Source organism: Schistocerca cancellata, chromosome 7 (genome assembly GCF_023864275.1).
Source record: "Schistocerca cancellata isolate TAMUIC-IGC-003103 chromosome 7, iqSchCanc2.1, whole genome shotgun sequence".
In the NCBI taxonomy this organism is placed as follows: Eukaryota; Metazoa; Arthropoda; class Insecta; order Orthoptera; family Acrididae; genus Schistocerca; species Schistocerca cancellata.
In genome coordinates, this window is record NC_064632.1 from 328,291,528 (window position 1) to 328,307,713 (window position 16,186).

Sequence of the window (16,186 nt, forward strand, 5' to 3'; positions counted from 1 at the left end):
TCATAATCCCAGGTGATATAAATGAAAAGAACTTCCCACAGTTTTCTGGCTAGAGAAACATAAACTGGCCACTGGGATTTTAATTTGGTTTCCTATCCATTATCTGACTGTGTGAGGCATCAATAACATTCCCACCAGCAAAGGGGGTCCCCGATCCATTTGGATACTGGAGAAAGGTGGCGCAAATTTGTAATATAGGAAAAAGGTTCTGAAGTAATAAAAACGGAGTTACACAATCTAAGAATAAACGTGAAGAACAATGAGGCTGCAGCTGCTGATCAGTGTCCGAGTTCAGGATGGGCCAGATGTGACGGCACGCAGACCACTTACGGACTGACTGGTGCTTCATTCTGGCAAGCCTCCGACTTAAAAATATAGTGTTATTATCACCTTTGCGGGATGGAAAGTGGCTGGAGTTTGCCTGCTGGGACATAGAAACTAAGCATTTTCTTTTCATCCCCTAAACAAGTGCAGTGTCAGCTGTCTAAATGATGGGTTTTTCTGACACATGCCACATGAGCAAGGAACTCTTGTTTAAAACTTTAAGCATTGTCAGTGGTTGATGCCAACTTGAATAAATTAACTCCGTTTCCAGATTTTGCTTCCTCAGTATGTCAGGAATCATTATCACAAATCTTCCTTTCTCCCTGAACTCTTTTCAGTGGTTTAATTTGTGACTGTAAAATTGTATGTATGAGACAGGTCAGTTGTTAATCATCAAGGTCTCCTGAGTCTGTCACCAGATTTATTACTTATGGATTACAACCCAATTCAGCCTCTGTTATAGTTTTCGGTCTTGTGCCCATGTGCATGTCACAGCACTTGGCAGTCTTGCGGGGTTTGTAACAAATAGTATTATGAATATTAGATTCATGTAGTAATCTTGAGAAACAATCAGATTTTTTGTTTCTGAATAAAACTATGTGACTAGCTTCAGAGTTGAGCCCATTATTCAACATCATGATAACAAATGAAAACATTAATACATATGGTAACTGTTTGTATGCACTTTCTGTGTCAACATTAAGTGAGATAGTGAAAGTATTAAAAGAGAACACCATTCTGCCAAACTCAAAACACCTAAATGCCCAAGCGTCTTCCTTCACACAAAAGTTAAAATTATATGGGGAATTGCTCACCAATCAGCAAGAAATTCACTTTAAAGCAGAAATAACATGTAAGGCGGCAGCAGTTTCTCACAGAAGTCAATTTCTGATATCCAAGACTTTAGAAAATGTTACTAAACCTTCCTTCTCAGTAATAGTGAAACATGTAATTTAAAGATATAGTAATGCTATGAGTGTGCTTATTGTCATTTATAATGTATTTAAGATTCACAAAATCCACAAATACCAAGGGGAGAGAATATGGATTGTACCACTTATCTGAAATACCTTCCTGCTCAGCAAAAGACTTTCTTGTACAACCTAGAGATTAAGTGTGAAACCTGACTCTTTAATGTGAGCCTCGTGCTAAGATAGCTTAATTCTGTAATATTACATCATATTCAGTCACTTTGTAGTAACTTATATTTTAACACAGAACACAATACTAATAATAGTCACAGTCACATTCTAACAATTACTACAAATTGTGTGCAAAATTCCAATTTCAATCTACAACATAAATATACTATTAGATACATACCACAAGCCTATTCAACATCCAAAAATACAAGCATAACACAATAACACAGCAAAGGACAGAGATACAAGCTAGTGATTGCAGGCAGAATTACACATGATCTCACATCTCTGAGTAGAAGTGAAAGGGAAATAAACACAACAGAAGGGAGAAATTCTACACTATCCATTACAATTGTAAAAATACATAAAATAAAAACAAGACAGAGGAAACAATATTTTAAAACTGAAACACTGACTATCAGTCATAACTTTTATTTATTCAGTTGTTTCTGGTTTTGTATGCACAGCAAACCGTGTAAGTGATGATTAGTGTGTATGTTCTTGCACAGAAATGACACTATAAATTCCTCAAGTCTGAAAACAATGCAGCATTATGTTTACAGTGACACAATGTATACCCTTGTTTGTACACAAATGCAAATCAATTAGATAATGCATAATTGTGAAACAATTCGATGCCAGTATGCAACAAAAGTGTCCAGCTTTGTTCAATGGATGACTGATAGTGTACATGATAAAGGCTATATGAAATACCTTACACTCCCGGGATTGGAATGACTCCTTACCCTCTCCCTTAAAACCCAAATCCTTTCGTCTTTCCCTCTCCTTCCCTCTTTCCTTATGAGGCAACCGTTGGTTGCGAAAGCTTGAATTTTGTGTGTATGTTTGTGTTTGTTTGTGTGTCTATTGACCTGCCAGCGCTTTTGTTTGGTAAGTCTCATCATCTTTCTTTCAGATATACCTTACACTAATGTGCATGTGAGCACCAGCACTACAGACAAGGTATCAGCAGCACTTGTTTGTCTTATCATTAACAATTTATTACAGTAATAACAGTTATCCTTTTAAGAAAGCTCAGAATATCAGAAATAATACAGCATTAACCCTGTATTATTTCTGATAGTCTGAGCTTTCTTAAAAGGATAGCAGTTATTACTGTAACAAATTGTTAGTGATAAGACAAACAAGTGCTCATTCCCATTCGTGTACAGCCTATTACTAGACAAGTTTTGACATTGTAGATGGCAATGTCCCTGCCATACCAGTTCTTACTGTAAGTGTCCATAGCTCATATGTCTTGAGATCGTCAATACTATACACACTTTCTGTCCATCAATGGTCATAAATGTGTACTATAATACCAGCACCATCACTATTATCCTCACAAATGAGTACTTGCTAACAAAACCAATGCGTTACCAATCCAGATGAAGACCGTAAGTACATTTCAGACTGCAGCATCATCAGTGATTTGAAGGAATGAGGCAATATACATTTCAATATGTTTTAATTGAAAAATGATGAATGTGATTGAGCAGAGACATTTGTGACAAACTCAACTGCTGTAAACTGTAAATGTCCCAGAAACAGTCACTTCCTAAAAGTTATAAACCATTAGCAGTGTCCTGTGAGCATAACCTTTTTGGCTTGGAGTAAATGATGGTACATCAGAACGTGCCTGCACTACATTTTTCAGATTTATTAAAACAACAGTACATTTTATGAAGCTGTACATCAAAACATTATAGTTCTTGCAATTCACTTAGCTCTACTTACTTCCACTGAGACTGGGAGTCTTCTTACATACCACGTGGAAACTTTCACTCCAAAATTTTATGACAACCTCTTATGTATCACTCTTCATGAACATTTTTTCATGTGTGGTGATGTGTCATTTCGAAATAATTTCCTCTTCATTAGCCTGACAGTCCAGCAGCTGCTAACAGATTCTCACACATTGTGCTTGTGCTCTTCAATGTGTTTTGTTGAGCTCCATCTCATACAAACTGCGAAAGTTGGATGTGTTACGGATGACATCATATGCAGAACCACATGATTAATGTGCTTATGGTTTGCCACTTCATCAAAAATTGCTCCTTAGTTATTCAAAATCAGGTCACAGACTTTTCCAGTGTTAGCATCAGTAATAGGTGTGACTGGACATCCAACTCTTTCCTCGTTCTTCTTTATTGTTCAGCTACTTTTGACTAGTCCGATCAAGCAGTAACCACTGTCATGATAAAATACCCTCCCTGTAGTATGCTGAAAGCTTTCTGTGGATTTGAACCACTGGCACACCTTCAGATCACAAAAACTGATTATAGAATACCATTCTTTACTGTTGAAACAGAGAATGGTGCAGCCATATGCACTTTGGAAGAATTTAAAGTGAACTGATGTGATAGGCCAAAAGATGCCACTAGTAAAGAGAATGGTACCATCAAATGGCTAGAGAATGGTCTTAGCCACCCTGCCAACTTACATGCAACTAGAATGAAGATACTGACTTACTTTCATGTAATGTGCTTTTCAACAACTTCCATTATTTACCCATTCACGATCTAGTACAAGGACATTGTCTTAAATGGTTCATCAGTGCCCAACAGCAGATACTGGATAAGATCTGCAGACACACACAAGCACCCACAAACACCCAAAACAACCTTACTACCTTAGTTCCCTAACAAAATTAAGCCCAGTGTAGTTTGTGGTGGCTTCAGTGACTTCAGTTAAGCATTGTATCAGTGTCAGACAGAAAATGTAATATACTGTAACAGCAACAAAAATATGCAATTGAATGAGAAGACTACTGTCTGTCACTGATAGAGCAAATGTTGAGAATAGTGAACCTGAATGTATACACAAATACAACAACACCAGAGAAAAGTGGGTTGGTGGGAGGGGGAGGGGCAGAGATTTGAGTATATGAAGAGTGATATGTAAGAGTTTATCATAAAACTTTTACTCCAAAGTTCCACATGGCATGTAAGAAGACTCCCATGCTCTCAGTGGAAATACACTCCTGAAATGGAAAAAAGAACACATTGACACCGGTGTGTCAGACCCACCATACTTGCTCCGGACACTGCGAGAGGGCTGTACAAGCAAAGATCACACGCACGGCACACCGGACACACCAGGAACCGCGGTGTTGGCCGTCGAATGGCGCTAGCTGCGCAGCATTTGTGCACCGCCGCCGTCAGTGTCAGCCAGTTTGCCGTGGCATACGGAGCTCCATCGCAGTCTTTAACACTGGTAGCATGCCGCGACAGCGTGGACGTGAACCGTATGTGCAGTTGACGGACTTTGAGCGAGGGCGTATAGTGGGCATGCGGGAGGCCGGGTGGACGTACCGCCGAATTGCTCAACACGTGGGGCGTGAGGTCTCCACAGTACATCGATGTTGTCGCCAGTGGTCGGCGGAAGGTGCACGTGCCCGTCGACCTGGGACCGGACCGCAGCGACGCACGGATGCACGCCAAGACCATAGGATCCTACGCAGTGCCATAGGGGACCGCACCGCCACTTCCCAGCAAATTAGGGACACTGTTGCTCCTGGGGTATCGGCGAGGACCATTCGCAACCGTCTCCATGAAGCTGGGCTACGGTCCCGCACACCGTTAGGCCGTCTTCCGCTCACGCCCCAACATCGTGCAGCCCGCCTCCAGTGGTGTCGCGACAGGCGTGAATGGAGGGACGAATGGAGACGTGTCGTCTTCAGCAATGAGAGTCGCTTCTGCCTTGGTGCCAATGATGGTCGTATGTGTGTTTGGCGCCGTGCAGGTGAGCGCCACAATCAGGACTGCATATGACCGAGGCACACAGGGCCAACACCCGGCATCATGGTGTGGGGAGGGATCTCCTACACTGGCCGTACACCACTGGTGATCGTCGAGGGGACACTGAATAGTGCACGGTACATCCAAACCGTCATCGAACCCATCGTTCTACCATTTCTAGACCGGCAAGGGAACTTGCTGTTCCAACAGGACAATGCACGTCCGCATGTATCCCGTGCCACCCAACGTGCTCTAGAAGGTGTAAGTCAACTACCCTGGCCAGCAAGATCTCCGGATCTGTCCCCCATTGAGCATGTTTGGGACTGGATGAAGCGTCGTCTCACGCGGTCTGCACGTCCAGCACGAACGCTGGTCCAACTGAGGTGCCAGGTGGAAATGGCATGGCAAGCCGTTCCACAGGACTATATCCAGCATCTCTATGATCGTCTCCATGGGAGAATAGCAGCCTGCATTGCTGCGAAAGGTAGATATACACTGTACTAGTGCCAACATTGTGCATGCTCTGTTGCCTGTGTCTATGTGCCTGTGGTTCTGTCAGTGTGATCATGTGATGTATCTGACCCCAGGAATGTGTCAATAAAGTTTCCCCTTCCTGGGACAATGAATTCACGGTGTTCTTATTTCAATTTCCAGGAGTGTAGATAGAGCTAAGTGAACTACAAGAACTATACTGTTTTGATGTTCAGCTTCATAAAATATACTGTTTTCTGCCACTATAGCCAATCTGCTCTCACCGATGGTTGGTGAAAGCTTTGTTATAGTAGTAATTAAAAATTGCAAACACTTATGAATATGAAACTCTCAAACATTGTTATTATTATTATGCAAGCAACTGCTATTTGTTGAACAGAAAAATCCAAGAATGCTAAACCACACAGCTATAGTCTACTAGTTATAGGCCAAGGAGACAGAGGAATGGAAAAGGTGTTGGGGATAATAATGGAAAGATAAGACTGAGGAAAGAAAATGGCATATGTGAGATGCAGATGTTACAGATATTAATTAATTGTGGATAATAATGGAAAGATAAGACTGAGGAAAGGAAATGGCATGTGTGAGATACTGCTGTTACAGATATTAATTAATTCATCACACAGGGCTGATCAACAGGGAAACCAACATAAAGATTGAAAGTTTCCTGTAGTCCCCTCAAAGTCTGTGACACATTAGACCTGTAAAAGGATTATTTGTAACATCATTTTTATTGTATGTATTGTTCTCAGCACTAAGATGTGCTGTTACACGGCTATCTCATCAAATTATCATACATGAAAACTATTTTACTTTTCTTCAAAAATCATGGTGTACACATACAAGAACTATATTACAGTGAAACCCTAAACTATTGCAAGGGAGCACTGGGTAAAATAAAAGGAGTGCTCTGCAAAGAATTCTTTTGGCTCAGATCAGAAATCTGAGTATTACTGCTCAATTCGTCTGTTTCTTATGGAAGTCATATCAAAACAAAATTTAGGTGCAGTACACATCTTTTTGCCCAAATAGCTAATGAAACTATATCAAACTTCAAACTGCTTTTCTTATAATGGTATCAACTGAATTCTGTAATTTTATTAGTAATAGTGGAAAGTGGCCTGATGAAAAAGCTGGAACCACTCCGTTTCTGCACAAGATTCATAATGTGGATAATTACCTACTTTCAGTCCCAGGTATTTATAATGTTTGATTTTACTGTGTATTTGATTATGTCACTTTAATGACAATTCTCTGCCAGACATTGTATGCACTGTGTTTTATTGATGTTTAGAGAGAATGCGCATTCTGCAAGTCACATAACTTACATGACTTACTCCACTAACTCATTCAAATTTTTCACAAAGCCACAAACATCACCTGTAGATAGCAGTTCTTGTTTTTATTCTGTCTAGTAACAGTCTGATTATATGTATATGAAGAGAATCAGTGCATAATGAACATAATATTCCGTTATGCACACGCCACCACTTCCCTTGCTTCAGGCAACTTATAGAGTAAAAATTTCAGCTGCTGCTGACCCTAGAGAACAACCTCCTGTTGCATGTTTCCTTGATATGATGGCACCCTTTGCTTTGCTACAAGCATGTTTCTGTGTTGCACACAGAAAATACCAGAACCTCATGAGTATATACAACAAGAAAGATATCTATATATATGTTAACATCACTGAGATTCAAAATTGAAATTTTTCTCAGAGCCTGAAATTCATTGTCTTATGGTAGTCACATTCTCCCCTCCCCCCCCCCCCCCCCCTCCCATTTTTAAAGGAAAAAAAGAGGAACTCCCTACTGGTAAGACAGGAAAACAGACAATAGCTCACATATTAGAAAAATGCTACTGATTTACCTGAGGAAGCTGAGGATGCTGTAGTTGAGGTCTCTGTGCTTGCACCAGATTTGCTTGGTGGTGACTGCAGGGGTTCTGGTTTAGCAACAGCTTTCCTAGTTCTTGTCTGGGCAATTGCTTTTGATGCAGAATTCTTCACTGGGCTTAACTTTGGTGGCTGTGTTGCTTGATCATCACTTTCACTACTGTTCTCAGGACTAAATATGCTTTTAGTTTTTAGTTTCCTCTGTGTTGTGGAATCTGCCTGTTTACTTGCAGCAGCAGACTTTGTAGTGGGTTTTTCGGCTGTCGACTTAGCATTGGCATTTGAGCCAGATTCTTTTACTCCCCTTTGTCCTGATCCAGCATTGTTTTTTGTTGTGTTAACTCTAGAAGGCTTCTGAATTGGAGTAACAGTGGCAGTTGCTTTTGGTTTTGTTGAAGCTTTCCGCTTCACAGTTGGCTTCACAGGTGAATCTTCAGATTCTGATGAACCTGCAGCCGTGGCGTTAGCTTTAGATTGCCTAGTTTTTGAATTTGAAACCTGCGACTTCTCTTTAGGTTTTGCAGTCTCGGTATCATTTGAAACTGTTGTACTTTTACTACTCTTGACAGGTGAGTTTTTCTTTTTTGCCACTTTTCTAGTGTCCGAATCGGTCGACCCATTTGCACTCTTCTCCGCACTACCCTGTGATGTCGACGTATTCTCCGTGTCTGAAGAACTTGAATCAGAACCACTAGAAGAAGATGAACTCGAAGATGAGGAGGAGCTGTTACTTGAACTAGACGCCTCAGAGCTTGATGCTGCTTCCTGAAAGCAAGACATAATCAGGTTTATGCACAAAGACACAATCACAATCACAAATTATCAAAAATGTAATATAAACAACAGAAGTGTGTGAAAGATATACAAACAAAAATCTGACTTACACAGACATTTGTAAACTGTCTTGAAAGCAGATACACATAGAAAAGAAACAAACAAACTCACATAAACAACGCTGATAAGAAAATGAAGTTTTATACAAACACGAGTGTTGCCATGCAAAAGCAATACACACTAGTAACACTTAATAACATACCTTACAGGACTGATAAAATTAGTTTTGTTATAACAGTAGACCGTAATAACCCAAACGCTGACCTGACATTATGAAGCATGTCTCTAATTTGTTTTGTAAGTTTTTACCATTTACAATGAAAACATCGGAGGTTCATTGGAACTGTTAGTTTTATGGGTTATTCTCTGGTTAGAGAGCATGCTGAAAAGGAAAGAAATATTGAATGTACTTAGCTGTTGTAAATGTGAAAAATAACTAAGCTAGGAAAGGGTAAATTTTTTTTGAGTCCTACATAAAGTAAAATGCTTTACATGGGATTTCTCTCTTTGTTATCTAAGTTCGTATCACCACTAGATTAATGAGTAATGAGTACAGAAATACTGCTCTTCTACTGAGTTTAAGACAGAATGTGTACATAATGGGAGGCCTCAGTTCTGAATTCTAGCAATGCAATTTAAAAGCAATTTTCAGATGTTAATTAGAGTCAAGCTGAAAATTAATGCTACAACATTAATTATGTGATAAATAGAGTCACATTCACTAAAACTGATTATGCAGTATGTAAGCAAAGTGGTGTGAAATGTTGCCAGCCTAGAGATCTCAGGAAATATTTCTTCTTGGTAAGTGTATAATACTGCAAAACTCTTAATATCTACAGTTGTCATAAAGAGTGAAGAAAAAAATTTGTTTGCAAGGCAAATATGTGGCAAGCAACAGCTAACAAACTGTTTGAGTTTACACTCATAGTTGCAGTGATTCCACTACAAGGCTAAACTTTCTCAGATGGCTTGCAAGCAGGGCAAATACCGGAATGTTCCAACACTTGGTGTAAATAAATTGAGATATGATAAAATGAGTCACTGGGTTACGACAGTATTTTTCTTTGCAACAGAGAGACATTAAAATAGTAAGTTTATGAGCTCTTGAAAGAAGGAAAATGCAGAAATGACCACCACATTTAACTTTTGTAAAAATTCTTTTTGTCAGTATTCATAAAAAAATCATTCTGGGTGAATACATACTTATATTTGAAACATAATACTGACTCAGTCAACAAGGTATTTCACAGCAGCATGTACAACTGTTAAGTGTATCTGGTAAAAGTAGAAATTAGGGTTTCAGATTCAAAATGAATGAAAATAAAACTATTATGTCATCATAAAATACTGTTACCATGTTGTTAACCATACTTCAGTTGGTTAAGTTGCTAATAATACATTCAGAAATTCTCTATGCAGTTTACAGAACAATGATTTAAGTTGTAAAACATTGTTTTTAAAGATTTCTATATCAACCTTCTGACAAAAAAATAGAAAGCACTACAAGTTACTAAGAAAATAGATTCGATCAAACACACATCGCAAAAGTTTCTCCTCAGTGACTTATTTTACTTGTACATCAACGATTTTACAAATTTGTATGTTAACTAGTTAAAAGAATAAATGCAGGTGCAGAGTGAGAAATAGTGAAAAGACTGTGCCAGGTCAATAAAAATAAGGATGAATAGAACTGAGAATGAGTACTGTTTATTGGTAGTACCAAGGACTGATATTCAGTCCATAATTTTAACATGTGATTAAAATTATTAACTTTTCAGTATAGTGCATGTATAGAGTTGTAAATATGTTTTTTTACCGAGCACAAGATTTTCTAAAACATATAATTTCAATTAGAGTCTTGAAGGTAGGTGATGGGGTACTGGCGGAAATAAGGCCATGAGGATGGCTTCGTAATAAAGGTAAAGGCCCTGGGTTCAAGTACCATTCCGGCACACAGTTTTGATCTGCCAGGAAGTTTCAAATGCTTGCAATGTTTCATTACGTAAGGGTCTAAGTACTTGACTTGTGCATTAGTTATCAGTGTCAACTTGAAATAATAAGCGGCTAAACATAGGCATTTAAGTAACAAAAAAATCATTCAGCTAAAACTCATATTCATTTCCTCTTGAGAGAATTTGTAAGAAACATTTTGTATTGGCACCTCACTACAAATAAGAATGTAATTCATAACCTAATCAGTAACAAGTGTTCTTGAAATGACAGTATTACATTTTGGAATTATTTGTGATTTATGTTTGGGTCATATTTGTTCCTTATTCCACACACACACACACACACACACACACACACACACACACACACACAAGTTTGGGTTATAAGTATACTGGTACTGAATGACTAACACAATTGGGAAAACAATAAAATATGTACCCTATCCTGTCTAGGGCCACATAAACGAATCCAGAAGGTATTAACAGATTTCTTTGGCCTCTTGCATTAAACTTAATGGAAATGGACACATACTCCATTAAAAATTACCCCACTCGCCTTGTATGTGTTTTGAGCTGCTAATTCACTCATATTTACAGGTGGGATAGCTTTGCAACTGGATAATACCCAGAGTGTCGTGACTGATAGCCATATAATCTTTGTCTATACTACTACAAGAAAGATGAACTCAACAGTAATTAAAGTGTGTGTGTAAATATCAACTTAACAATGAAACCAAACTGGATAAGACAGTTAATACTTCAAAACTGGTGTATCTGCAAACAGAAACCAGCAGTGTGAAATATGAAAACTGAGCATACAATAATAAAACTGTTAACGGTGCCATTTCTATCAACATTTCACACTAATAAGTCAAAATTTTGATATCATGTTCACTGAAAGCATTCATACAAAAATAAGATGTTCATCTACATGTGTAAAAATTACAAGTGACACATCAATGTTACATAAAGATGTGCTTTCCAATGGGCGACACTACCAAATATATTATATTGGGATCTTACAACAGTCTTTCATCATAGGGTCTTATAAAATTAATGCTGATTGTATTTTTAAGAAAAAAAAACTGTGTATTGGCTTTGTTACATTGCTATAGGACAAATATTAAAAAAAGTCTTTGGCACATTATCCATGTCCAAGTCACAATTTACACTTTTCTCATAATATCTGATGTGATATTGAAGGGGGCTGACTTGCACATTTTAGAGCTTAAAGAAAAAATTCACGATGACACAAACTATCTTCAAACCTGGTTGCAAATAAATCTATATAACTGAAAAATGTGGATAAGGGCACATAAACAACTGTGACCTAACAAATCATGTTGTATACAAGAAATTTTATTACAGGAAGAATATAGAATTAAATATAATATTTAATTGATTATGTTGAAGTAGTTGGATAAACTCACTTAAGAAAAACAAAGCAAAATATTATGTTAAAACTAACTTATTTTATCATCACACATCAGACTATTGGCCAGTACTGCTCTGACAGCATTCCAAGTTATAGCAAAAGGAGCAGTGGAGCCTCTGACATTGCAGCAGGTTTTAGAAAAGAAAAAGTACTAAACTACAACAGAGACCCTTCATCTAGCCGAGATCTTAATTTTTAAACACCATAGTAAAATGGGCTTACTTACATTTACACTTGTGTACAAAAGCAGCCTGTGACAGAAAAGAGACAAATAAAGAGAATCATCATCGTTTAAATTTTAACTTACAGAAATTAGTTATAAGCCTTTAAGATGAACATTAAAATGATCTACAAATCAATTCTGATAGATTTGCTCTTTGCTGTACTTAATTCTTCATTGTGGGTTCACCTAATGTTTTACAATTCCTCTGCCAAGAGGGTCTAATAGTATCTCACAAAAATGTGTGTGTTTGATATTTATGGTGAAATACACATATGAAAGAATTGCACAAAAGGAAAATTCATCTGTAGGAAAAATGGTTATGAGACAGCCCTTCATGGAGTGAAACATTACGTACTGCCAATAGACACACATAAAAGGACATATACCATCCTCGCTTTCTTCTGAAAGATAGCATAGAGTGTATTTTTATATGTGGCTCTCTGCAGTACTGAATATTTCACATTCTGAATGTGAATAATAGCCAGTAGTTCTGTCATGTAACTGTTTTTACAACTGTACAAAATTTTGATACCAGAGTGATTTATCATCTACCAGACGGCAGCAACTCCTCTCTTTTTTTTTTTTCCCCCCCCCCCCCCCAAGAAGTGTAAACTGAGGAAGTACCGAGCATATCAATGCTATCATCATTACATAACTTTCAATATGAACATTGGTTCTTAATAGCTTCAGGGAAAGGAAATAAAAGTACACTGCATCAAGCAGTCTCTCATTGGTGAAGATTGCTTAGTGTGTTGAAGAATCACACCCTCAACAATCTAAGACAGTCAAGAGAAATGCATGTCCCCAACACAATGTTTTCTCTGGCAGCAGTATTTTTCCCTGAATCAAGGTATTCATAGTAAACTCCTGACACAATGGCATTTGAAAATACCAGTTGTAGCACAACCTTGGAGGTGGAGGAACCCATTTATTGGGCATTCATTCATGACACAGCCTCGACTAAATGCACTGACACCATGTGTATTGCCTACCTGAGTGCTTGACTGATATACTAATGGACAACATAAGGTTTAAGATTACTCTAATCATGAGACATGCTGCATAATTCTATCCTCCACAGCAGTAGCACATCTCTCACACCACATAGCACCGGCTTCTAATCCAATGGCTCACTGTGTATGGCCAAATAAAATATTAAATTCACAATACTCTATTTAATCAAGTAGTTCATAAGAAATCAGACACAGTTGTTTCACTGCTTAGAATGAATTGCTGAATATGCACAAAGGAGATATGTCACAGAAAACCTTTGATTTCACAAAATATACTGCCTTGCTACTACTGATCCCATTCGGGTCTTGAATACAATGTCGTTTCTAGAGAGACAAAAACGTATCTCCAAAAATCAGAGTGGATTTAGGAAGCATGACTCATATCAAACAGGGTATTTTTTTTTTTCACACATGATATAATGCAAATTGTGGATGTGGGCAAACAGGCAAATGCTGAATGAATTCTTTGGTGTCTAAAATGGTTGAATACCACAACCCTGCCAATTGACAACGACATGAAAATATGGAGTGCCTTCTCAAATACACACTTACCTCAAATAATTTAGATTTGGAATCTAATATGTTGGTGTGTATGTCAAATACTTAGAAGAGCAAAGGCAACACAAAATACTACAGTGTAGTAATATGATGTCAATTATTCATTCATTCACAGCTTTCCACCCCCCACCCCCCAATATAACTTACATCTTATCTTAAAGCCAAGAATGGTTTTGGAGAAATTATTTTTGAGGAAATGAAAGCATTCTTATTTTCTGTATTGACGACAAGAGTGTCAAAATGTTTAACAATGATTCTTCCACAAAACTATCTTCAATAGATAACACAAGTGAAAAGTTAATGCTATCAAGTTGTACCAGCTTATACAGGGTGAATATTAACAAAACCAAAAAACTGCAGGGACTGATTCCTGACTGGAAATGGAGGAAAAGCTGAAATGGTGGTGTTTTTGTGTGCCCGAGCAGATGGAAATGGTCAAGAGACAGCACGGTTATACCAAAAGAAGTACTCTTAAAGGCTCCAATCACATCACACAATATTCCAAGCCATTTTTGGGTATTTCTGTGGTTATGGGTCCTTTTAGACAAATGGATATGAAGAGAAGTGGCAGACTGTGCATAAACCAGATTTCGAGGACCAGGTTCTACAGGATACTGAGACGAACCTTAATACAATATGCAGACAAGTGGCCCGCCAACATGCCGTAAACTAAAATACGATTATGTGTGTCCTACAGGAGAAAAGGCCTTGAAATGTTGTGTGATGTGGTTGATGTCTATGAGTATATTTGTTTTGTTGCCTCATGACCATTTCCATCTGCTTGGCTATCCACAAACACAATCTTGGCTTGTTTCCGACTTAATACTGGACCATTCTGCTTCTTACAGTGCGCTGCATCGATCACACAGCCTGCAACACACAAGGAAAACACGGCACATGGTTAGAGGAACTTTCACTTATCACCGCCATCTAATGTGGCAAAGATACATTTCCAGACACATGTATATTGGACCTTTTTTTTCTTTCCTTTCCAGTCAGGAAATCATTCCTGCAGGTTGTCAGTCTTATTAATGTTGACCCTATATTTTCCTACCAACTGCTCTAACATCTCACAGATGCAATTACAGTAGGCAACAACAAGTTAAGGAGAGTAGATATGACAAGATGCAAAACAGGACACCACACACACCCACATCATCATTTGGCATTACTGCAACAAGTACATTACAAAAAATACAAATTTCTTATTCTCAAGGACATAAAAATGAATGGTGTAAAATACTACATTAAGTAACAAGATAATTTAGCCAAAGACAGATGTGTTTTAACAGCAATTTGTATTAACATAGTACTTCACATTTACATTACAGGTTCAATAAATAAATAATAAGTTGACAGCTACACTAATTAATACAAATTTTCAGCTGACATTTTTAATAAAAGTTTCAAAGCAATAAATGATAATATTTATGTGTCACAATGGCAAATAGAGGAGTTAAAATGTGTGTTATACAATGATGACTTGTTAGGAAGATTTACTAGGTTGTAGACCTACATGGTGCAAAATATTAACAGTTGTATGGAACCAAAGATGGCACTTCAACTTTTGAAAACTACCTCTAGCCCATCATCATCATCATCATCATCATCATCATCATCATCATCACTGTCATCATCAACAACAACAATCAGAAACTAAATCACAATTAACAATGCCAACTAAAAACTGGTGCAGAGATATCGGCAGATATTTTCAGTAATGTATGCTACCCAGTACCTCATCATGTTTGCATAAACCAGTTTTGTTTTACAACTGTCACATATTAGTCTGGTATTTTGCAGGTCCCACAAGAAAAATTCCCACAGTAGCAAGGTTTAATAAGGAAACTGTGAATACCATCGCTAAAGCAAGTACCAAATGCAATGGCAAAAGGTACTATTATATTAGCTGCTCTAATTTGGTTCAGTGAGAAAATAAGGAAAGAAACAAGAGCAAATGAAAAAATAAAGAAGAAGAAGGGGGGGGGGGAAAAACGTAGTAGCAGTAAATTAGGTCTCAATGGGAACACTGGTTGCAAGTACACTTCTTTAATAATGTCTGCTCTAGTAGATATGGCACACATTTTTCTTTATACAGGGCCGTAATTGTCTCAACCAGCAATTGGTCTGGAATCTAAACTGTCTCTTACTTTTTTCTGCACACAAGAGTTATAAGAAGTGAAGCCTATTTAAATCGTACACCACATGCACTCACTTTTACTGAACTTTGCCTCCATCCAGATAACTTATGCATCCAGTGCAATTTGTTTTTAAGATGACGCTACAGCAAAAGACAAGCAATGACAAGCCACCATCACTAGCATTTGCTGGAATTAGCTGTGAAAGGCTTTTTATCGCCCACTCACTAATCGTGGTATTTTGGGAGGCAAACACAAATCAACCACACAATCACAGATCAGTCTGCTGGTTTCTGATTTGATTCATTTAATTTGAGTCGAAGATTACAGGATTAATTGTGCTTTTATTTCTGTAAGATGTCAGATCATTAGAACAATATTGTGAGCGTCACCCAGAATGTACAGAACATTTGCTCACAGACCTTGTACAGCTATTTCACT

At 37.9% G+C, this 16,186-nt stretch overlaps 1 protein-coding gene across 1 annotated transcript in view; it reads right to left on the reverse strand.

Annotated features, from left to right (window-relative positions):
- Positions 1-16,186, reverse strand: part of LOC126092058 (histone acetyltransferase KAT7) — a 562,552-nt gene that overhangs the window by 533,236 nt on the left and 13,130 nt on the right. Inside the window, exon 2 of the mRNA XM_049907464.1 lies at positions 7,568-8,357. Within this exon, the coding sequence (XP_049763421.1) occupies positions 7,568-8,357 (790 nt within the window). The remainder of the gene's footprint in view (positions 1-7,567; positions 8,358-16,186) is intronic.